Here is a 26,458-nt window from a genome sequence, read left to right as displayed (position 1 = left end):
CATACCTGGGGCATATAATGCGAAACACGAAATATCAATTCTTACATCTATTGATTGAAGGCAAGATCGAAGGCCGCAGAGGGATCGGAAGGAAAAAAATGTCTTGGCTGCGAAATATCAGACAGTGGACAGGGCTGAACGATGTACAGTCGCTGATACACACCGCAAGAAATAAGGAAGAAATGGAAAATGTTATCGCAAACATCCATTAGTGGATACGCATTGGAAGAAGAAGAAATCCATAATCCATATTTGATCTGAATGTAGGATATATAAGTTATAATGCATTATTAAGAAAAACAAATCACTTGGATTTACATCACATATATCAAGTTGCGGCTTAATTTCAGGCTGGTACGGTAAGAGTGGTTGTTTATAGGGTGTGTGCACGGTAGTAGTCTGAGTAGGCTTATACAGGGTGTGAGATGACATGGTGGTAGTTGTAGTTGTTGTTGGAGTAGATTTATTTATCCATATAAATGTAACATAGTTAGTTGAAGTTGTAACAGTTCATTGACATGCATAGCTAAGTATTCTTATTAATCGTATTGCATCAATCGGTTCGCTATTATAAGTATTTTATGTATACACAGCAACCTATATTATATTGTATGAGTAGGCATAATAGAGTACGATAAATATAAGCGATTTATTCAGCAAATATATATTGAATACAGGTAACTTGCCGGAGTATCATTGACTACCTTTACATGGCGATCCTGCTAATTTTTCGTGGACTTCTGATTAAATAGTAAAAAGTAAAAGTTAAAAGAAAAGTGTAGTGCCATTGGTTGTGTTTCGTAATGTATCCGATGCCGACAAATCTGCTTAGGAGCTGAGCGTGGTATAAATGTGAGCTAAGATGGGGCAAACCAAGTCAAAAGATACCAAGCAAGAAGTAACGGAAAATGGCGTAGTTAACTCCAATTTTATAGTACAAGAAGCTGAGTACAACATCACTAAAGACGTCAAAGTGATTCTGTATCTTATTTTCGCTATGTTGGCAATGCTCTTATTGTGGAGAATTATTCGGGCTGTCAAGAAAAATATGAAGAAGCAGATCCGCCGCGACATGGCAGCAGTCTCTTTAGCATCTATAAGAGAAACGTAATGTTGAGTAAGTAAACGGAAGAGCTGTTCCGGTAAGCGTGTGCGCGTATGTACAGTGATAGTGATGTACTGTTTATTGTGCACAAACTCAAGTGTCTTCAGTGTTAAGTTCTTGTGTGTAACTGTGCAAAAGAAAAGTAAGCAATAATTAGTCGTAGTAAATAGTTTATTAAACTGGGTTTTATAATGAAACTTTTAAGTTGATTTCAATTCAGGCGTTTAAAAATTTTATTATAGGTATTATTGTCTATATGACTATTCTGTAGTTACTATCTTTGAACTGCAGTATTTGGATCAATTTGATTATTTTTGATAAATGACTAGTAAAGGATTAACAGAAGTTAAGAAAATTTACGAAGCTGCAAAAAGCTTTTCAAGTAATATCAATAAAGAATCTACCGAGAGACGCGGAAATTTAGACAGAGTAAATAAATTACTTGTACAGATTGGTTTAATCGAAAAAGAGTTAAGCAACTTTAAAACTCAAGTTTTAAAAGAGAGTCAGAGCCCAGAGGAATTATTGGCAGCAGCAGCGCCCTATATAAAAGAAACTGAAAAACTAAATTTTAATTCCAGACAAACACTGCTAGAACGTTTAAAAAGTATCGTTGAAATATCAAAAATGTCGACAAACACCGTAGAATTTTTTAGTTTGGCTAGTAAATTAGTTCCAAGTCAATTCGATGGTAACTCCGAAAATTTACAGTCATTTTTAGATGCATTAACTTTACTTAAAAACAATTGCGAAAATCAACTTGCTAACGCTGTAGCTTTCGTGAAAACTCGTTTGACCGGAAAAGCGCGAAGTCTTATTACGAATGAAAATACAATTGACGACATAATTTTTAAACTTCAAAATTCGATTAAAGGCGAAACTTCACAATTATTGACTGCAAAAATTTTACATCTGAAACAAAACGATAAAGAAGCCGCAAAATATGCTTCTGAAGTGGACGCATTAGCGCAAAAATTACAAACAGCCTATATTACAGAGGGCGTACCAGCGGAAGTTGCCCAACGGTACACGGTTGAAAGTGTTAGTTCGTTGGCACCGTCTTCGGCAAATATTTTTCAGTTTAGGCAAAACAATTTTCATAATGCGCGACGTCACTTTAGGGGCACAGGTCCACGTAATAATAGTTATAACCAGCATTTCGATAGGAGTTTCAATAGATATTCTAACAGTTACAATAGAAATTCTAATAATTTTGGAAACAATAGAGAACAATTTAGAGGCAGTAATAGAAGCAGAGGCACATTTAATAGAGGTTTTAATCGTGGTAACACATCTGCTAGGTACTATAGAGGCTCTAGTCCTAATTTTGTTGGCTTTTCGGAGTCGGGAAACGGATTGGAGCACCAATCGAGCCAAGAAGCGACTCGGTTGGGCGATATGTAACCATATACAGGGTGTCCCACGACGAAAGACCTCGATTGATATTGGAAAAAGTATAAATAGGAGAGTTTTGAAAATTTGGTAGGATACTGATGTGGGCATGCCCAATCCAACTAAAATATTTTCAAGATGGTTGCACTTCCGCTTATACCGGAAGTCGATCACAACTTTCTTATTTTAAATAGAACACCCTATATATTATTACATATTTGGATTCCTCACAAAATTCTGACCAACTTTTGTATAGCATGCCCTATGCCTATCTCTAGCCGTTTTCGAAATATTTGATGTTTTTCCAAAAAAGTGACAGTTGCAACGCTCAACATATTTTTGTACTATGTTAAAACCGTATTTCATTTTGCAATGAAACTTTGGGTTATTGTAAATAAAGGATCGTTTTATTAAACTGAGGGTGCGTAACGACTCATTTGTATACAGGGTCGTCAAAAAAAAATCATAAACTTGCCACTAAAAAAAATGAAAAATCTCAAGTTTTTTAAATGGAAACCCCCATTTTTTATGACGGAATCATTTTGAGCATTAAAAATTACTATAAGTTTCAATTTACTTGCCTATACCTAAATCCAACCCATTTCGTTTTATTTGAGAATAAACATTTTTTTTATTAGGCTGCATGCTCGGCTGCATGGTTGGAATTAGCTGGTACTCTAGTTGGCCATGCTTTTGACACACGGTGATATTGGAGACCTGCAGGGCATGTTAATAACACTAGTTTTGAGTGTTTTGACAACTGCAAATATGCCGTCGCGGTTACGTTATTCAAACCAAGATTACTTAAATCTGTTTATTATTTACGGAGAATGTGATAAAGTTGTGAGTAGAACATGTGAGGTATTTGCCGCTCGTTATCCAGAAAAACCAAAGCCATCACGAAAAGCTGTCAAGCAAATAATTGAAAATTTTAAGAATACGGGATCTGTGAAGATAAAAGCTATTAAAACAAAACCAATCCTTAATAATACAAATGTAGAAATTGCAATTTCTAACCAACTTTTGTGTACAATGTTTGTGTACGGTAAAGCCGTTTTCGAAATATTTGATGTTTTTCCAAAAAAGTGACAGTTGCAACGCTCAACATAACATGCTTTGCAGTTCTCCAATATCACCGTGTGTCAAAAGCATGGCTAACTAGAGTACCAGCTAATCCCAACCATGCAGCCGAGCATGCAGCCTAATAAAAAAATGTTTATTCTCAAATAAAACGAAATGGGTTGGATTTAGGTATAGGCAAGTAAATTGAAACTTATAGTAATTTTTAATGCTCAAAATGATTCCGTCATAAAAAATGGGGGTTTCCATTTAAAAAACTTGAGATTTTTAATTTTTTTTAGTGGCAAGTTTATGATTTTTTTTTGACGACCCTGTATACAAATGAGTCGTTACGCACCCTCAGTTTAATAAAACGATCCTTTATTTACAATAACCCAAAGTTTCATTGCAAAATGAAATACGGTTTTAACATAGTACAAAAATATGTTGAGCGTTGCAACTGTCACTTTTTTGGAAAATCATCAAATATTTCGAAAACGGCTAGAGATAGACATAGGGCATTCTATACAAAAGTTGGTCAGAATTTTGTGAGGAATCCAAATATGATATAATATATAGGGTGTTCTATTTAAAATAAGAAAGTTGTGATCGACTTCCGGTATAAGCGGAAGTGCAACCATCTTGAAAATATTTTAGTTGGATTGGGCATGCCCACATCAGTATCCTACAGTTTCAAAACTCTCCTATTTATACTTTTTCCAATATCAATCGAGGTCTTTCGTCGTGGGACACCCTGTATAGTTTTACTCTGACATTTTCAAATTTTGTGAAAGTTGAGTTAGAAATGACTGGTTCAGTTAGTACGCTACTAGTAGACACCGGAGCTGACATATCAATTTTTAAACGTTTATCAGTAAATCCTGATCAAATAGTTGATTTTTCTCGAGCCACTAGCATCAAAGGTATCACAGAAGACCTAACTAATTCATTAGGTGTTGCAAACACAAATATTTTTATCCAAGGGTGTACGTTACCTCACAAATTTCATATAGTTGATTCTAATGTTCCAATACCATGTGACGGAATATTGGGTAGAGATTTTTTAGTTGCTTACCAATCAATAATAGATTATTCTAAGTGGAATATGACGGTACACTTAAAACACAAAAAGTTAACAATTCCAATTTTAAGCAGTCCTGAAAAGAATGTGTACCATATTCCTTCTAGATGTGAAGTTATTAGAGAGATCGACGTTTTGAAACATTTGACACACGACGTTGTGGTGTTAAATAAAGAATTAAAGCCTGGTGTATACTTAGCTCGTAGTATAGTATCTCAAAAACATCCGCTTGTAAAAATCTTAAACACAACATTTGAAAATGTAACTGTAGACATATCTAATCTTGAAACTATCAGTCTCGATAAATTTAACATTTACAACATAGAAACAGAAAATCAAGATAGACATGTTCAACTCTTAAAAGAACTTAATCAAGATGTCCCAGACTTTGTTAAAAAAGATCTGCTACAACTTTGCGAAGATTATTCAGACGTTTTTGGATTAGAAACAGATAAATTAACATTTAACAACTTTTACACACAAAAATTAAAAGTTATTGACAAAAAACCAATTTATATTAAAAATTATAGAGCTCCCAGAGCACTTAAAGATGAAACAAATCGACAAGTTGAAAAATTGTTACATAATAATATAATCGAACCATCTTGCTCAGCATACAATAGTCCGGTTCTATTGGTTCCTAAAAAATCGCAAACTGATCAGAAAGCGTGGAGATTATGTATTGACTTTAGAGCTGTAAATAAGGTACTTATAGGAGACAAGTTTCCGATTAATCGCATAGACGATATTTTAGATCAACTTGGTAGAGCAAAGTGGTTCTCAGTAGTCGATTTGTTATCAGGATTCCATCAGATACCTTTAGATGAAGAATCGCGAGATTTGACTTCATTTAGCAGCGATAAGGGTTCATATCGATTTACCAGATTGCCTTTTGGACTTTCAGTCAGTCCCAACAGTTTTCAAAGAATGATGTCTATTGCTTTTGCCGGAATAACTCCAGAAAAAGCTTTTTTATATATGGACGATTTAATAGTAATAGGCTGTTCAGAAAAACATCACTTGAATAATTTAAAAAGCGTTTTTGAAACTTGCAGAAAGTACAATTTGAAATTAAATCCCAAGAAATGCAATTTTTTTAGAAAAGAGGTCACTTTTCTAGGTCATAAAATAACAGACAAAGGTATTTTGCCCGATGAAACTAAGTACGATATTATAAACAAATATCCGACGCCGCGAGCTGCTGATGAGGTAAAAAGGTTCGTTGCCTTTCGCAACTATTATCGAAGGTTTATACCAAATTTTGCAACTATCACATTACCTTTAAATTCGCTAACTAAGAAAAATGCTGAGTTCGTATGGTCAAGCGAATGCGAAAGTTCATTTAACCGTTTAAAGCAAGCACTAATTAGTCCTCGCATTTTGCAATATCCGGATTTCTCAAAACAGTTTATTTTAGTTACTGACGCATCCCAACTTGCTTGTGGTGCAGTTCTTTCACAAAATTTTAATGGTCAGGAACTACCTATAGCTTATGCATCTCGTATGTTTACAAAAGCGAGTCTCACAAACCAACTATTCTTAAAGAACTCACAGCTATTCACTGGGCAATAAAGTACTTTCGTTGTTATTTATATGGACAAAAATTTTTAGTAAAAACAGACCATAGACCTCTTGTTTACTTATTCTCTATGAAAGACCCGTCGTCCAAATTAACCAGAATACGATTGGATTTAGAAGACTTTGACTTTGATATAGAATATATAAAAGGAACAGATAATGTAGGCGCAGACGCCTTATCTCGAATAAATATTTCGGATTTGCAGGAAATCAGAAACACGGCTCAAATATTAGCAATTACCAGATCAATGACTAAGACAAACCAAAATTTTAATAAACACACTACTACTGGGGATAAACAATTATCACGTACTGAAGAACCTCAGATTTATGAAGCCCTTAATAATTATAATGTATTGAAATTTCCTTCCTTAAGATTTGAAATTGATAAAGAATGCATTCACATTATTATTAATTATCGCAAAAAGAGCGCTCGTTGTGGGCTTTCAATTACTAATGGCAATTTTTCATTACCGAAACTATTGTCTAAGATGAATAACATGGCTGGTGATAGTAAGTTTACACATTTGCGATTGAATTTAAATGACAAGATTTTCACACGGTGCACCGTAAATGAATTAAAGGAAGTAGGGCATAAAATACTTTCAAAAGTTAAAATTGTTTTATGTAAAGAAAGAAAATTAATCAAAGACAATGACGAGAAACTTAACTTAATCAAACAATTTCATGATGATCCTATGTTAGGTGGACATTGTGGCCAGAAAAGATTATTGAAAAAATTAAGGTCATTTTATCTCTGGAAAAATATGTCACGTGACATCGCTAAATATGTTAGGCAGTGTCATAAGTGTCAGGTAAATAAAGCCGCCGTTAAACACATAGAACCTTTAATTTTGACTCCAACTCCTCAAAAAGCTTTGGACATTGTCTGTATAGATACAATAGGACCACTTCAAAAATCAAATCACAATAACTGTTATGCAGTGACGCTTCAATGTGAACTAACTAAATACATCGTAATACTTCCAATACCCAATAAAGAAGCTTCCACAGTAGCACGAGCTATCTTTGAAAAATTTATCTTAGTATATGGACCTATAAAAGAAGTAAGAACTGATTTAGGAACAGAATACAAGAATAAAATTTTTGAAAGTTTAGCAAAAATGTTAAATACGCCGCATAAAACTAGCACTGCGTATCACAGTCAGTCCATAGGTGGATGCGAGAGAAACCATAGAGTTCTTAATGAATTTATGCGAATGTACATTGATCAAGCTCATACAGATTGGGATATATGGACAAATTATTACACTTTTTGTTATAATACGACTCCTAGTACTTATCATAACTACACACCTTTCGAGCTAGTATTTGGTAAAAGAGCAGACCTACCTGAAATATTCAATGGTTCTCGTGTAGATCCTTTATACAATTTAGAATCGTATGATCAAGAATTTCGGTTTCGGTTGCAGTTAGCGCAAAATAAAGCTCGAGACTTTCTTGAAAAAACCAAACAAAAGCGTAAGTTGCATTATGATCAGCAAACTAGTCGACTCCAAATAAGCCCGGGAGATTTTGTGCTTATAACCAACGAAGATCGTCAAAAACTAGATTCTTGGTTTGATGGTCCGTTTGAAGTCATATTAATTGAAGGTCCAAATTGCATTGTTAAAGACAATAACAACAAGCAGATTAAGGTTCATAAAAATAGAATTAAGAAATATAATGTCTCTTGATAATTAAGTTTAGTTCTAAGTTAGATAAACAGGCCTGTCTGTAAATATTGTAACTATTATAAATATCGAAAGTACACAGTGTAAATACCCTAAATACTGTACGTACATTTAATTTATAGGTATATTATACTATTCTTAGCATTCATCGTGCCGGTAGTGTTCAACGTGCGAAGTGTTCAGTCATTAGTATTCCTACTGTTTTTTATGGTGGGCAGAATCTTAATGGGTGGTTGGTATTATTATTGTTGGTTTTTACTGTTTAAAACACATGAATTATACGCAAATTGGGATAGAAATATATTTAGGTTAGGTTAAGTTAAAGTACCACTGACTATACTTTATGTTATTGCTATAGTCGGAAAAGTAGTAGGTACAGAGAAAATTTTATCGTAAAAGTAACTATATTTTGAGAGTGTATAGCTTTAAGTACTAAAGATTGCAAATTTGTAATTAAATTAACTTTAAACAGTTTTAATTAACTTGGCATCAGTAACCTTTTTTTTAGTAAAGTGCCCTTTGCAAGTGGCCATAGCAAAGGTCATTCTCTAGGAAAAGGAGGTGTAACATAGTTAGTTGAAGTTGTAACAGTTCATTGACATGCATAGCTAAGTATTCTTATTAATCGTATTGCATCAATCGGTTCGCTATTATAAGTATTTTATGTATACACAGCAACCTATATTATATTGTATGAGTAGGCATAATAGAGTACGATAAATATAAGCGATTTATTCAGCAAATATATATTGAATACAGGTAACTTGCCGGAGTATCATTGACTACCTTTACATAAACTTTGAATAGCCAAAATATCGTCGTGGTGTAAGCGTGAATTACCGTTGTAGTATGCATACATGACTGCTGTGGGAACAGCCGAATGTCCTAGTCCGAGCGTATGACCAATCTCATGTATTAAAACCTCTATAACGCTGTGCTCATTTGAAGGTGCTTTATCCGTACCTAGATACCATTTTTCTGTTTAGCCCATTTTCCCTGAATTAAAAATGCATTGTCACTCACGCCGCATCTAGCTTTTTTCATAAATTCTAATGTTTCATCATCAAGAATTACATTTACATTTAAGCTGTAATATTCTTGAAATGCCATTAAGGCATCCGTTAGATCTGTTTGAGCGTTTTCACTTGCACTTGAAATATTAAGATAACCATATTTAGGCTTAATAATCTGTAGCACTAAAATTAGCATCACAACAACAACTGCTAACTAAAACCAAAAACACAATTAAGCACTTCATTACTGCAAGGAAGTTATGAGTGATATGATTAAGAAAGTGATATACAATTAATTTAAAACTGGTTTATTTGTCATAGGTTAGGGTTCCAGTGAAATACTTCAATCACGTTTTCATGGTTTTATTGTTTTGTCTTGTATAAGCTGTTTTTTGTTATTAGCTAAACACTCCCTTATACAATATGTTTCTACATGAGAATTAATATTACAAAAAAAGCGTACAAGAGCTTCAATTTTATCTACAGAAACATTATTAACAGTTATATAGTCGTGAAATACATTTCCAAAATTATAATAATATTTGGCAAAATCCAATATTTTTAACTTTTTAGTGTCTATAAAAAACCAATCAATAATGCACAAATCGCATACATTACTTTCCGTTAAGTACAATGTGGTGTCCTGATTGGTTAACGCAAGAACTTTAGTGTTATCATTCATTAGGTGTGTCGTAATTAAGCCGTTGCAGGATGAAACTTGCATGCTGACGTCATTGCTATTCTTAAAGTAATTGTTTTTAAACCACTGAAGATTGATAATGAGGTGTTTCCACTCACTTTCGGTAAAACAAAATGTACCGTTTGCCACTGGAATCCTTATAGTTGGTTGAAAATCCTTTGACATATTAAGTCCAATACAAATGTAAAATCCGCTACTGGGGCATGCAAAAGTGGTGTTCAGCAGATAACACTCTTGTTCTGGTTGACTGCCCCCATTAAATGCAATGTTTTTATGCGAAGCTTTCTCATACATATTTAAAAGCTCAGTAACATCTTGATCTAATACTTCACTACACATGTTGCTTTAATGAAAATTGAACTTTAGAGTGATAAGCTGTGTGTGTGTTATTTTTTATTAGTTTAACGCCCATGTGCATTATGATTTATTACTAATATCTATCCAACTATTGTGAGATTTGTCATAGGCGGCCGTAAATTTTTTCTATTTTTTTGGTAAAAAAGGAAATACAGAGTAGATTGAAGATCTTTTAACGTAGTTTCATGTTGCTTAAGTAGATCATGCATCTTAACAACTTCATTATTTATCTCTTCCATTCGAGTTGACAATAAATTATTTACATATTCCTTAGTAGTTGCATCATTTTCGTCTATAGGCGGTTTTAAATTATCAAGACTCATTTTCATAATGAGACGTTACCTACTTAAATAAATAATATTTGCTTCTTTAAGTTCCTCAATTATTGATGCGATTTCATTATCATGGGAAGTATTGCCGGCCTCTTTCGATGCATATAACGCGTAAATCGTAGCGTAATCGGTCAACTAGTTCATTGACATTATTCCACCATACATAGTCAACTGGATTTGTATTATAAATCATTTTTACTTCACCACCTTTTTTCTGAGGTGTGGGAGCAGGTAATAGATAATTACGAACAAGATTCTTATATTTAGCAGATGAACTTCCCTTTATTTTCCCACCAGGTAGAAAGTCTGTTCTGTATAAATTAGTCAGATTTACAATTTTTTTATAATTCTCATGGTCGCTGGTTGAAAAATCACTTAGATCTTTGTAAAACAACAAATTGTAAAGCCCCGTAGTTCCTTTAAATCGTGTACCGTTTACAATTATATCACCATTATCGTTAAAACTGAGATCTGACTTTCCTAAAGTCCATTTACCCACAGCTTTATTAAATGTAATGTATGTTTGTGCAATCTTAGAGTAGTCAGAATCAGAAGATTCATAATAGTCATCACTTGTGTCATCACTATTCTGCTCTATTTTGGTTTCATTATTTATATCCTCATATCTCCCTCCTCCTCCTCCTCCGCCTCAAACAATTTCTTAGGTTTTAGTTCGTGATGAGGTTGAACTAGTTGTTAGTGCTATAGTGGTTATTGCTGTTGTTGTTGCGTTAGAATTAAAGTCACGTCTGGTGACACGTGTTCATCAAAAGCATGTCTCAAATTCACATCATCTTGTTTAAACAAAACTATTATATTGCAATTATCTCTGATTAATTGTTTAGATATTTTCGAATACGTTTGACAAATGTAAACAACATCAATGTCATTATGTCGACCCATTGAAAAATATGGACGTATTTTATCCTGTTTTTCACATGCAATATCATCAAATATAAATATGGAATTCTTTTTAGCATTTTGATAGTCAATTAGCTCATCATTATCTGTAAAGGGAAAATACCCCACACCTTTAACATTTTTTAACACTTCCTCCAGTAGCGCATATTTAGGTTGAAAAAGAGATTTTGAATACACATACACATTTTCAAATCGTAATCCATTCACATTAAACAATAACGATAAAAACAGGTTCCACAACCACTTCGCCCACAAATTAGTTGCCGAAAACAGTTATTAATTGTGTGTATTAATGTTAATAATTTGCGATGCTTTACATCTTCAGTTGTTTTAAAGTCTAAATTCTCTATTGGGAGGTCTATGTCTTGCAGCACTACCTCCATTCGTAGAGAAAATGGTTCTTGCTTTAGGTGAACAACCTATTTATATAGCTGCATTACAGAAGGTAACTTCAGTAGTATGCTAATAATCCAAGAGCACACAGGTCCGGGTATTGTCAACTCCTTAATTAACAAATTACCCTTTGAACTACATCTACCTTCCTATCAGTGGTGCGGAAACGGAACTCGTGTGAAAGAACGCTTAGCTAGAGGAGACCCTGGAGTTAATCCTTTAGATAGTGCCTGCAAAGAGCACGATCTTGCATACAGCAAAAATAAATTATTACAAGACATATATTACATAAAGCTGATGCAATATTAGAAAATCAAGCTTGGAACCGTGTTAAGGCGAAAAATTCAAGTTTTGGTGAAAAAAGTGCTGCGTGGCTAATTACAAACACTATGAAAGTAAAAAGACAATAGGGAATGGGCATGAAAAAGGAAGCAAAGAAAACCCTATCATTCAACACCATTTTAAGACCTACTGCCAAGTCGTTGACTGAACTACTTACAAATAAGAATGAATTGTTAAATGATAAGAACGGTAAATTGTTAAGAAAATCATCCTTACATGCTCTTCGTGCAGCGCGTGTTGCTATAAAGAAAGCTGGAGGTAAAAGAAAAATTCGAATTCCCCGAAGCATCCCTTTTGATGATAAATTATTGGGGGGAATATTACTACTTTTACCAATTCTCTCGGCGTTAGGAGCGCTTGGAGCACTGGCTGGGGGTACATCAACTGTCGCCAAGAATGTCATTGATATTACAAATGCAAAAAATATACTAACAGGAGGTAAAAAGAAAACTGAGGAAATTGGGGTGAAAGGCTCGGGACTTTATCTGAAAAAAACGCAACGGGGATTTGGACTATTTAAAAAAACAAACTTCCAATAGCCCTCCCCAAACATGCCTTGAGCAATTATGAAATTTTAAATTATATAAAACAATTGCAAATACCTCATTTTAGAGGGGTCTTTATGCGAGATACGCTTCCCAAAAACTATTGTTACGGTTTGGACCTACTATGCTCTTTCAGAGGCTCTGTGACCTGCTAGGCATTAGGAAGACCCGAACAACGCCGCTTCATCCTCAGTCGGATGGAATGGTCGAAAGATTTAATAAGACCATAGAGCAACATCTCTCAAAGGTTGTTGATCAGCATCAGAAAGATTGGGACCAGCATAGTCCGCTCTTCTTGATGGCTTATAGAGCAGCAGTCCACAACTCAACGGGACAGTCACCATCTAAAGTTCTGTTTGGTCGAGAACTTCGACTTCCATGTGATGTGGTGTTCGGATCTCCAACAGGCCAAAGCACGAACATTGAGAACTACGTTGACGAGTTGCAAGACAGATTACTAAACATCCATGATCTGGTCAGGGAAAGTTTGAATATAGCTAGCGATAAGATGAAAGCTCGTTATGATCTGAGGGCCAATTCGGGAGGGTTCCAGAAGGATGATAAAGTTTGGTTGTTTAACCCTCAGAGGAAGAAAGGCAAATCACCGAAATTAACACCTGTCTGGGAGGGACCTTACAATGTGGTAAAAAGGTTAAACGGCGTCGTGTACAGAGTCCAACGCAGCCCCAAAGACAAGATGAAAATTGTCCATCTGGACAGACTCAAGAAATACCAGGGATTAGATGAAGCGGATCGGGACGATCAGCTTTAAGAGGGGGGCAGTGTTACGGTTTGGGCCTACTATGCTCGATACTTCTGAACGACCACTCGCTTCGGGATGAAACCGATGCGCCGCAATATCTGGCCGGGCGCGTGTTAAAGTAGGCCACTGTTAGGAAGCGCCACACCTGCAAGAATCTTGGAAATGTTGGAAATGTTCGATGCAAATTGCGAAGCGTTTCGCGGTCATTCTAGAACGTGGTTTGCGAATATAAAAGAAGCGGTTTCAGACGGCAGGAGTAGTGAATTTGGGATCGCGGTAAAGTTTAAATAGTGGAATAATTGTGGAATTGTAGTAGTGTTTTTAGTAGCTGAATTAATTATTGTACGGAGTGTTTTAAAGTGTAAATAAATTTATTAATAGTTGAGTTAAACTGACTTTGTGAAAACCCACGGGAAACTCGTAACACTATTAAATATGGGGAATGTGGTATAGTCAACTTAGACTCTTCAGTTCATAAAGGTACTCACTGGGTAGCATATAAAAAACATGGTAACACTGTAAATTATTTTGATAGTTTCGGCCAATTAAAACCGCCACAAGAACTAGTTCGTTACTTTGGTTCTAATGTTAACATATTATACAATAAGGATCGTTATCAGAAATTCAACTTTTTTTGTATTGAATTTTTATATAATGTAATTGAATAAAATTTTTGTTTTGTTCTTCAGTAACAGTTGTCTATAAAATACCCCACAACCCTACTACTGCCAGTCAGTATGTCCTTAATCTTCACTTTAAAAGGACGTCAATCAACTTTATCTCTAGACCTTCCCATACCTATAAGTTTGGACCCAAGTTTCCAATATAGTCTTGCTTTAATTGGATTCCATTCGTATAATACAATACCCAACATCGAAAAAAGCAACAATATATTTTATTATATAGATAACACCAAATCCGCTAAATCCATCAACATTCCCCCCGGAGCTTATGAAATAACCGATATATACAATTATTTAAAAAGCTACTTTCAACAAGGACCAAACACTATAGTTAAAGAAGGAGAGGCAGCGTCTTTCTTGCAGCCAAATAATAATACCTTAAAGTGTGAAATATGTCACCCCACTTTCGACATAGACTTTAGACCGGAGAATTCATTAACCGGATGATGTGAAAAAATAGGGTTTTCACATCGGCTGGTGAAATACATAAATCCGATCTACCTGTAAACATTGTAAAAGTACGAACCATTCATATTGATAGTAACATAACACAAGGAGCTTACTACAACGATCGACCTTCACACACTATCTACGAATTTCCGATAAACAGCGACCCTGGGTTTGCAATTGACGAGGTGCCGCGAAATTTAATATATTTACCGATCGATCGTACTGATATCAGTAACATTACTCTACAAGTTCTTGATCAGAATTCTAATTTAGTAAATTTTCGTGGAGAAGAAATTATTATTCGATTGGAATTAAAAAAATGGTCTTAGTGATCACACCCTATAAAAATCAAGTACATCGTACACCGTCAGCAGTTCCCTTGCGGCACAGCAGGAGTCGAAACCTAAGCGGAACGTTATCTACCGTCAACAGTTTATTCTTATCTTCAATCGGCTATGTTGTCAAGCCAAATTTTAGACCTCTACCGACTTCCTACAAGCGATTCGAATTTCGAACGTATTTGCCATACATAAAATCCTTTCAAAACAATGATATTGTAACATAAAGATTACACTAGGTGCCGTTACCCTAAGTTGCCCCGGTCTCCCCCAGTACCATGTTTGTGTCAGCAAGATTAGCGAATTGGGGTCATGATGTGGGTATAAATACTGCACCAAAAGCACGTACAGACGACCGAACTCTGGGGTCTTCCCCAGAGGGAAGTCACTGACTGATCTGTGGGTTAGTCTGGGTATGCCTATTGTGGAACTTAACGTGGAGCAGTAGGTGACCAAGTGCCACACCCTAGATCAGCCCTAGCAAAGGAAATAGTGTGGGCGCGCAGCTTAAGTTGCCGTTCCAACTTACCTCCCTTTGTTAGGTTCTTCACGTCTTTGCCGGCTCGGTGAATGCCCTCGGACCTAAGTCTAGGGTTCATTCACCACCGCTAAAGCGCTGCCCTCCGTGTATCTTCAGCCTAGCCAGTTTCACATCATGCTCCCAGCCATCTTGGCCATCTGGGGGTAAGATAACTATCTAGACAATAAGGCACAATTACTTAAATAAAGTGGGTTACCTGTGGAATCCTGCGCATTCTTCCCCCTCAACCAACCCTTAACGTGACAATATTATTGAGATAACTGTAAACCGCAATGATGCCTGGGTTCTATTATGCGATGCCAGCTTTGTCTATTAACGGAAAACTATCAAAAATAGCGGGAACGGGTGATGTGAAATTTGTGAATAATGCAGCAGGATTTTTCTTTGATTCCATGACCTATGAACTAAACGGTGTTGAAGTTGAACATGATGAAAATCCCGGAATTGTCAGCCTAATTCGTGGCTATCTGTGTTACAATACAAGTGATAAAAATCATTTAAAAACGGCCAGCTGGAGTTACCTAGAGAATGTGCCAGTAAATACGGATGGTACTTTTTACATGAGGGTACCCTTAAAACACTTTTTTGGCAATTTCCAAGATTATCAAGTAATTATGTGGAAGACACACTTTTAGATTCGTTCGTTCACGAACTGACACTAATAGTGTTCTCGTATCCAAGGATGATACAACATTCACCTTAACTATTGATAATAATGAATTAAAAGTCAAACATGTGGCACCCAATGATCAAACTAAACTTGAGCTGCTAAAATCATTACGTAACGATAAACCCATTCTAATTCCATTCCGAAAATGGGAACTACATGAATTACCTAGCCTTAATGGAGGTTCTACAAAAGAGATTTGGAGTGTGAAAACAACTACAGATGTAGATTGCCCTCGTTACATCATCGTTGGATTTCAAAAAAACAGAATTAATCAAGCTACGAAGGACATAACGCAGTTTGATAATTTGAACATATCTGATATCAGACTATTTCTCAACGGTGAATATTATGCTTATGAGCGATTGAATTTAAATTTTACCAATAATGATTATGCTGACGCCCACTACAACTATGTACAGGGTGATTGATTGAATTTTGACCACCCCCTTAACTTTCTTAATTTTGATTTTAGCGAAACTCGTTAAATACAAAACCAGTAGATATTTAGGTCTACTTTATTTTTAGATAAACAGTTATTATACAGGGTGTCCCAAATTTGAGTAATAAACCAAACTTATGTTTTTTTAAATACGATGACCAACTTTTTATCCGATATTTGAATTCTACGTCAAATTCTAGGCCTAATTGATGTAAAATGTCTGTATCGATATTCAACTGTTTCCGCAGCACCGTCGTTGATTGGTTGAATTTTGACCACCCCCTTAACTTCTTTAATTTTGATTTTAGCAAAAAACGTTAAATACAAAACTAGAAGATATTTAGGTCTACTTTATTCTTAGATAAACAGTTATTATACAGGGTGTCCCAAATTTTAGTAACGAACCAAACTTATGTTTTTTTAAACACAATGACCAACTTTTTATCCGATATTTGCATTCTACGTCAAATTTTAGGAATTGATGTAAAATGTCTGTCAACTGTTTCCGCAGCATCTGTTACTTTAACAATGTTTTCTCGACTATGTGATTAAAGTTTAATTTATTTACTCAAATTTGGGGCAGCCTGTATAATAACTGTTTATATAAGAGTAAAAGTAGACCCAAATATCTATAACTGTTGCTACAACTAGTTTTTTTACTAAAATCAAAAATACGGAAGTTAAGGGGGTGGTTAAATTTCAATCAATCAAGGACTCTGCTGCGAAAACATTTGAATATCGATACAGACATTTTACATAAATAAGGCCTAGAATTTGGCGTAGAATTAAAATATAGATTAAAAAGTTGGTCATTGTATTTAAAAAAAAACATGTTTGGTTTGCTACTTAAATTTGGGACACCCTGTATAATAACTGTTAATCTAAGAATAAAGTAGACCTAAATGTCTACTAGTTTTGTATTTAACGTTTTTTGCTAAAATCAAAATTAAAGAAGTTAAGGGGGTGGTCAAAATTCAACCAATCAACGACGCTGCTGCGGAAACAGTTGAATATCGATACAGACATTTTACATCAATTAGGCCTAGAATTCAAATATCGGATAAAAAGTTGGTCATCGTATTTAAAAAAACATAAGTTTGGTTTATTACTCAAATTTGGGACACCCTGTATAATAACTGTTTATCTAAAAATAAAATAGACCTAAATATCTACTGGTTTTATATTTAACGTTTTTTGCTAAAATCAAAATTAAGAAAGTTAAGGGGGTGGTCAAAACTCAATCAATCACCCTGTACAATTTGCGTAGAGTTTCTTTAATTCAGCGGAAAGGAGGGAAACACTTTTGGATTATGCTGCTTTTAAAACCCACAGTCTTTTTGTTATTGACTGTTCTCGGCGTGAGGATAGCCTAAAATCATCTGTTTGATTGATGTTAAAATAGAAATTGAAGCAAGAGTGGGTATACCCGCATCTACTAAAGCTTATTGTGTAATAATTCAGGATTGTATTATGGAGCAATTACCACTTAGTGAAATTGTTCGCAAAGTAAATTAAATAAAAAAGTTTTTGTTTTTTTCTCCTTCTAATGTAATATTGTGAGGTGTTGTCGCTGAGGGGTTGATTAGGGGTGGTGTAGGGGTTGGAAAGGGTTAGGTTAGGGTTATGGAGATAGGGGGTCTACGGGGGCACGTGACGACATTTGACAAGTGACATTTGACAGGTGGGGGGCTCCAAGGGGATCCACGTGACATCACCACCGACCGTCCTCAATTTCCTGTTATCAGCAAGCGCCGCCGCGCGCTCCACCAACCTGCGCATTCACCACTTCATCAAAATGGTCCAGTATCCCCCTTGCTATACTACTCCGGGTGAAAAAATACGTTAGGTATTGTCATAAACAGGTACCTTAGTTGATAATACCACTTTCTTCGCTTGACATGGTTTTGGTAACACGTTGGGAAATTAGGTTTCTGTATAACGAGCAGATTTCTGCGGGATGAGCGAAGCGAGTAAAAGTACTTTTCCCAACTGGTTACATAAAAATATTTTTTTTTATTAAAATTAACTTATTTTTGGGCCTCTTTGTATATATGCAATTACCATAAAAAACCGCAGATAAAAATAAACATGGACGTGTAGAGCGTCGTTCCAAAAAACAAAACCCTTAATTTTAAATAAATTTGTTCCAACCTACGCGTTCTAAATTAATTTAAGTATAGATTTAGTATTTAGTTTTTTTTTCTCCAAAATAGGTAAATATATTTTTTTTATACAAAAAAATGTGTGGAATGGTTTTTTCAGTTCAAGGGCTGTGGTTACTTTTCTGGGGTCGCTATGAGCCAGGGGCAATGTAGCCCTTATAATTAATTTAAGTATAGGTTTAGTGTTTAGTCTTTTTTTTTTTCACCAAAATAGGTAAATATTTTTTTTATACAAAAAAAATATTAACTACAGATTTATTTTTTTAAATTGTTCTTAAACTTTATGGTTTATTAAGTGTATGGAAGTCAAAAAAAATCCAAAAATAAATAAAAATATAGATTTACATACTCGTCTAATCGGTCTAGTATTTCTCTTTTGATTCTGAGCTTCCAGCAAATCTGAATCACTAGTAGGAGGTGAAGAAGAATAAATCTTTGTTCTTGCGATTTCCATAGTGTCTTCTTTTTTGGGGCGGTAAATTCGCACTCCGGCGTTTTTTCGGTTTTATTTCTTATCACTACAAAATATACATTGTTTAGACAGAATTAAATCAGTAAAAAACTACATTTAGCTTTCATGCCGCCTAACGATATAAGTATGAGTTTCCACAAGAGCAGAAGGACCTTTTTCATTGGGAAATAAGGGGCGGCTCCACTGAAAAACTTTGTCACCATCGACCTTAATTTAATGACTAAGTGTTCGTCCTCAAGAGCGTATCCTAAACAATTATTTCTGTGTAACAATGAACACTTTAGGGCCCAATATGGCAACTCACCAATTTCAAAAGTAAACGAAAAAATGTCCAGGGCATATTTGCTTTCATTGTTCTTCATTACAATGCGTATTACTTTGACAATAGTATACATAACAGAAAGAATGACAATAAAATCTATGGAATCGACTAGGAAAATGGCAAGTTTGCGCATTGCCACGTGTGCTGTGCTATTGCTGCAAAATATAAGTAATAAATATTACGCTAAATAAACAAAATATAAGGTATTACTCCATTTCGAGATTAAGTAAGAGCGTAAAGGCATTGAACGTGCAATGTAAAGGATACATCGTGCGCTCCTCATCCGGAGAGGCTTCTGAGTAGCCTATAATTGATCTAGTAGCTTCATTACTACACACTGATGCTTGTCTACCGATAGATGTTGCCATGTTGCTGGGTGGTAAATAAAACGACTCCATTTGCTCCATAAACACCTAATGTAAAAAATAAAAGTAAAAATTAAACTTGCTTTAAAAGAATAGATGGGGGCGCTAGTCAATAATACACTACGTTTATTTTGAGCAATATCGGTCCGCTTATTCGGTTAAAATAAGGTTGAAGTAATTCAACTAAACCACTGCATTTTTGAACTGCAAAGAAAAAAACACAAAAAATTGTTTTTACTCCAAGAATCTGGAGTAAAAACAAGGTGTATTAACTCTCACAAATAATAAAAAAACAAAAAGAATTGGGTTAGGACTCAAATTTGTATTCTCTTTTTAGTCATTAAGAAATCTTGAAAAAATTTGTTCAGTTGGACAGTGCATGATGAGCGAATCATATCCTGTGAGGGTTCAAGGACGCCCCTAGAAATGACGTTTCAACGTGTGCAGACAACACTTGCAAGTCTCTAACTTTAGGTTGAAAAGTAAATTATTATTGTCATTATTTTGACAAGGTAATTTTCTAAAAAAGATATGTGGATGACATAATTTGTATTTTCAATGGCACTACGGTTGAACTGCAAGATTTCTTTAACTACATCAATAATTTGCATGGTTTGATCGTTTACCATTGGGCTATCAAATATTTTACCTTATCTTGACATTCTCCTTTACAGATCAGTTGACCCCATAGAATTTTCAATCTACCACAAACCAACCAGCACTGAGTTTTTAATACCCTACAACTCCAATCATCCTTTTAACCAGAAAATTTAATCTTGTTTCAACATAGTATTAACACCGAACTTCCATAGATAAAAACAATGGCTTTCAATATTAACTTTCCAACCTTTTTAATAAATAGAATGTATTACAATCACTTTAACAAATACATTAACACAAATTTAATTGTACCTGACCAAAATAAAGAAACTAACATTTTTCCCATACCCTTTTTTGGTTTCACTGTTTCATTACAAATAAAAAACATTTTTAAATGACACTACATTAATATCTGTTTTAAAGTCCAACACAATTCCAGGAATTTCCTATGTAATTTCAACGATCCCACCCCATTAATTCAGGGACCTGGGGTATATCAGTTGTCTTGTTGTATCCCATAGTGTACGGCATCATGTATAAATGGTCTCGCATGTATAAAGTAAGCTTCCTAATTCTATAATTGATATAATTTTGATTTTATTTGAATTCTGCTTAAAACTTTTAAGATTATTATTAATTAATTAACTTAAGTGGCTTCTTTACTTTTACTTTTGGTTTCCTTTCTTATACCGCTACGGTGACGTTTTTGACAGATGATAACAAGACTTGTTCATCTGTCAATTTCAGTTTTGTAAGTCACATGCGTTCGCGTTGTCTTATTATCAGCGCCACCTATAGCTTTTGAAATAGAATATCAACGGTTCATTTCTCGTCACTGTTTACAGCTTATCATGGTAGTTTTAACATTTTTGAATTCCTAATCTTCATTGTCCATTTTGTCCAAACTGCCTGTGTGGAATGATTTTTTCAGTTCAAGGGCTGTGGTTACTTTTCTGGGGTCGCCATGAGCCAGGGGCAATGTAGCCCTTATAATTAATTTAAGTATAGGTTTAGTGTTTAGTTTTTTTTTTCTCCGAAATATGTAAATATATTTTTTTATACAAAAAAAATGTGTGGAATGGTTTTTTCAGTTCAAGGGCTGTGGTTACTTTTCTGGGGTCGCCATGAGCCAGGGGCAATGTAGCCCTTTATAATTAATTTAAGTATAGGTTTAGTGTTTAGTCTTTTTTTACTCCAAAATAGGTAAATATTTTTTTTTATACAATTATATATTTATTATTATTATACAAAAAAAATATTAACTACAGATTTATTTTTTTAAATTGTTCTTAAACTTTATGGTTTATTAGGTGTATGGAAGTCAAAAAAAATCCCAAAATAAATAAAAATATAGATTTACATACTCGTCTAATCGGTCTAGTTTTTCTCTTTTGATTCTGAGCTTCCAGCAAATCTGAATCACTAGTAGGAGGTGAAGAACAATAAATCTTTGTTTATCTTAAAAGTTTAGTTTAGACAGAATTAAATCAGTAAAAAACTACATTTAGCTTTGTCATGCCGCCTAACGATATAAGTATGAGTTTCCCCAAGAGCAGAAGGACTTTTTTCATTGGGAAATAAGGGGCGGCTCCACTGAAAAACTTTGTCACCATCGACCTTAATTTAATGACTAAGTGTTCGTCCTCAAGAGCGTATCCTAAACAATTATTTCTGTGTAACAATGAACACTTTAGGGCCCAATATGACAACTCACCAATTTCAAAAGTAAACGAAAAAATGTCCAGGGCATATTTGCTTTCATTGTTCTTCATTACAATGCGTATTACTTTGACAATAGTATACATAACAGAAAGAATGCCAATTAAATCTATGGAATCGGCTAGGAAAACGGCAAGTTTGCGCATTGCCACGTGTGCTGTGCTATTGCTGCAATACATAAGTAATAAATATTACGCTAAATAAACAAAATATAAGGTATTACTCCATTTCGAGATTAAGTAAGAGCGTAAAGGCATTGAACGTGCTTAAACGAAATAACAGAAGTGTATTGACTCTGCTGCTGTAAAGTTGTTCCGCGTCGGATTGGACTTCAGCCCAACAGTTTTGCGCAATGTAAAGGATACATCGTGCGCTCCTCATCCGGAGAGGCTTCTGAGTAGACTATAATTGATCTAGTAGCTTCATTACTACACACTGATGCTTGTCTACCGATAGATGTTGCCATGTTGCTATATGTGGCTGGGTGGTAAATAAAACGACTCCATTTGCTCCATAAAAACCTAATGTGAAAAATAAAAGTAAAAATTAAACTTGCTTTAAAAGAATAGATGGGGGCGCTAGTCAATAATACACTACGTTTCTTTTGAGCAATATCGTTCCGCTTATTCGGTTAAAATAAGGTTGAAGTAATTCAACTTCGTTGGAATAGATGTTTTGTATATAATGACTACAGTATTATTAGGTGCTATAAATGCAACAAATATGGTCATTTTCAAAAAGATTGTCAAGACAAAATAATATGTGGCAAATGTACTGGAAACCATAATGCGCAGGAGTGTGTATCAAACTGTGTTAAATGTATAAATTTTGTATTGTCAAATGAAAAATACAAAATGAATTTAAATGTGAACCACACTGTTTGGGATAATGTTAATTGCGAAACATACAAACGCATAGAAAAAATCAGAAAAAATAAATTTCTGCAGTAGCAATTTCTAATTTGGTTAAAAATGAAAGTATTATATATTTCAAGTCAAGGGTATCTAAATATTAAGGATGGTATAGTGGTATTGTTAAATGACTGGAAGCCACAGTTAGTATTTTTATCTGAGACTCACGTGTCAGAAGACGTTGAGCACGTTGAATTGGGTGTGGATGGGTACTGTCTGGAGCAGTGTGTTACTGACAACAGGAGAACTGGGGGAGTACTGGTCTTAATTAGAACTGATATTAAATATAAGGTTAAAAGAGTCCAATGTGTCGAGAATTATGTCTGGTTGTTGTCTGTGGAATTTGTAATGTCTGGAGCAAAGTATCTTTGTACAGTTTTATATCACCCACCTCAGTGTAGAAATGCACAGTTTGTTGATTTCTTTGCCGAGTTTCTTGATGATGTTAGTTATTTTGGCGGAACTAACATCATAATGGGTGACTTTAATTTTGATTTGTCAAAGCAATCTTTTTATGGGGAGAAAATATTATCTGAGGTTTACATTAATGGATTTTCCCAAATTGTAAAATATGTAAATGTATGACAATTGCATAAATTCTATCAAGTCAGCCGAGAGTTAAACATGAACATCTCTACAGAAAAAACCAAAAGTTTAACATTTGCAAAAGATCCGCTAAGATGCAAACTGCTTGTAGGAAATGATATTATTGAACAAGTCTCACAATTTAAATATCTTGGAATAGAACTCTCAGGCCACCACGATCCGGTAAAAGACTTGAGAAGTCAAGTGAACAAGGCGACGGCTATATCAGGATGTTTAAGGCAAATAGTCTGGTCGAACCAATACATGCGCAAAGACAGTAAAATAAAAATATATAAAACATGTGTTCGACCAATAATGACATATGGCATAGAAGTTCGCGAGGAAACAACTAAAACTAAAAGCATGCTCAGGGTGGCAGAAATGAGAAGCTTAAGAACTATACTCGGAAAGACCAGAAGGGACCGAATTAGAAACACGGACGTGAGACAGCAATGCGGAGTACAGGACGTAATTAGATGGGGGAGACAGAGGAAAAGGCAATGGTACGCGCATGTGAAGCGCATGGAGGTGAGCAGATTACCTCGCATAGCCCTCGAAGGAAAACCAGTAGGCAAAAGAATACCAGGAAGACCACCAAAAAGATGGAAAGACAGCTGGCAATCCACCTGCCAAGAGCTGATACAGAGGCAACCTTGAAGATAACAGATCGTCAGATCTCAAAAAAGAAGAAGAAGAAGAAGAAGATTATTTTGACAAGGTAATTTTCTAAAAAAGATATGTGGATGACATAATTTGTATTTTCAATGGCACTACGGTTGAACTGCAAGATTTCTTTAACTACATCAATAATTTGCATGGTTTGATCGTTTAGCATTGGGCTATCAAATATTTTACCTTTTCTTGACATTCTCCTTTACAGATCAGTTGACCCCATAGAATTTTCAATCTACCACAAACCAACCAGCACTGAGTTTTTAATACCCTACAACTCCAATCATCCTTTTAACCAGAAAATTTAATCTTGTTTCAACATAGCATTAACACCGAACTTCCATAGATAAAAACAATAGCTTTCAATATTAACTTTCCAACCTTTTTAATAAATAGAATGTATTACAATCACTTTAACAAATACATTAACACAAATTTAATTGTACCTGACCAAAATAAAGAAACTAACATTTTTCCCATACCCTTTTTTGGTTTCACTGTTTCATTACAAATAAAAAACATTTTTAAATGACACAATAATATCTGTTTTAAAGTCCAACACAATTCCAGGAATTTCCTATGTAATTTCAACGATCCCACCCCATTAATTCAGAGACCTGGGGTATATCAGTTGTCTTGTTGTATCCCATAGTGTACGGCATCATGTATAAATGGTCTCGCATGTATAAAGTAAGCTTCCTAATTATATAATTGATATAATTTTGATTTTATTTGAATTCTGCTTAAAACTTTTAAGATTATTATTAATTAATTAACTTAAGTTGCTTCTTTACTTTTACTTTTGGTTTCCGTTCTTATACCGCTACGGTGACGTTTTTGACAGATGATAACAAGACTTGTTCATCTGTCATGCGTTCGCGTTGTCTTATTATCAGCGCCACCTATAGCTTTTGAAATAGAATATCAACGGTTCATTTCTCGTCGCTGTTTACAGCTTATCATGGTAGTTTTAACATTTTTGAATTCTTCATCTTCATTGTCCATTTTGTCCAAACTGCTTGTGTGGGATGGTTTTTTCAGTTCAAGGGCTGTGGTTACTTTTCTGGGGTCGCCATGAGCCAGGGGCAATGTAGCCCTTATAATTAATTTAAGTAAAGGTTTAGTGTTTAGTCTTTTTTTTTTCTCCAAAATAGGTAAATATATTTTTTTATTAAGTGTTCGTCCTCAAGAGCGTATCCTAAACAATTATTTCTGTGTAACAATGAACACTTTAGGGCCCAATATGGCAACTCATCAATTTCAAAAGTAAACGAAAAAATGTCCAGGGCATATTTGCTTTCATTGTTCTTCATTACAATGCGTATTACTTTGACAATAGTATACATAACAGAAAGAATGACAATAAAATCTATGGAATCGGCTAGGAAAATGGCAAGTTTGCGCATTGCCACGTGTGCTGTGCTATTGCTGCAAAACATAAGTAATAAATATTACGCTAAATAAACAAAATATAAGGTATTACTCCATTTCGAGATTAAGTAAGAGCGTAAAGGCATTGAACGTGCTTCAACGAAATAACAGAAGTGTATTGACTCTGCTGCAGTAAAGTTGTTCCGCGTCGGATTGGACTTCAGCCCAACAATTTTGCGCAATGTAAAGGATACATCGTGCGCTCCTCATCTGGAGAGGCTTCTGAGTAGACTATAATTGAAAAAAAAACATTAAAATCAGTCGCGCGAGTAAAACTACCAAGACCAGGAAAAGAACCTTGACGGAGAGACCGCCGGTCGCGGTGTCGGAGAGAGGGGATTGGAACGGTGTGTTGCCACGCACGAAATAAGACGTAGTAGATTCGGTTAGAAGCAGGCGTTTGCGAATAACGTTATCTTTTGTGCATTATTAGTTCGCCCCCCTGCTAATTTCATTTACTTTAACTTTTCACCACAATAGATTTGTTACATTGAAATCTTAGTGCATTATTTGAAATACAGTCCACTACTACAAGCTATAACAAGTCGCAAAGGCCGAAGATTGTTAAGCTATGACAATCACGAGGGTTCATTTCTTTAATCATATTTTTGGTCCAATCGAGCCGAATCATTAGTTAATCCAGTTCCAGTGCTTTCAAAACTCAAGTAAGTACCTACTTGAGAATTGGTCCGAGTACGAATTCAACGGTTCATTTCTCGTCACTGTTTACAGCTTATCATGGTAGTTTTAACATTTTTGAATTCCTAATCTTCATTGTCCATTTTGTCCAAACTGCCTGTGTGGAATGATTTTTTCAGTTCAA

General features: G+C 34.9%; 1 protein-coding gene across 1 annotated transcript; it reads left to right on the top strand.

The window, feature by feature from the left end:
* The first annotated feature begins 23,847 nt into the window (after nucleotides 1-23,847).
* On the top strand, nucleotides 23,848-24,189 carry LOC145736207 (uncharacterized). Its single transcript, XM_081990510.1, has one exon. The coding sequence runs from the start codon at nucleotides 23,848-23,850 to the stop codon at nucleotides 24,187-24,189; it is 342 nt and encodes a 113-aa protein (XP_081846636.1).
* The last annotated feature ends 2,269 nt before the right edge of the window (nucleotides 24,190-26,458 follow it).

Source organism: Ips typographus, linkage group LG12 (assembly GCF_016097725.1).
Source record: "Ips typographus isolate SLU linkage group LG12, UJ_Ityp_2.0, whole genome shotgun sequence".
NCBI classification, from domain to species: Eukaryota; Metazoa; Arthropoda; class Insecta; order Coleoptera; family Curculionidae; genus Ips; species Ips typographus.
Note: the sequence above shows the minus strand (reverse complement) of the source record. Positions and strands in the feature narration are given on the sequence as shown.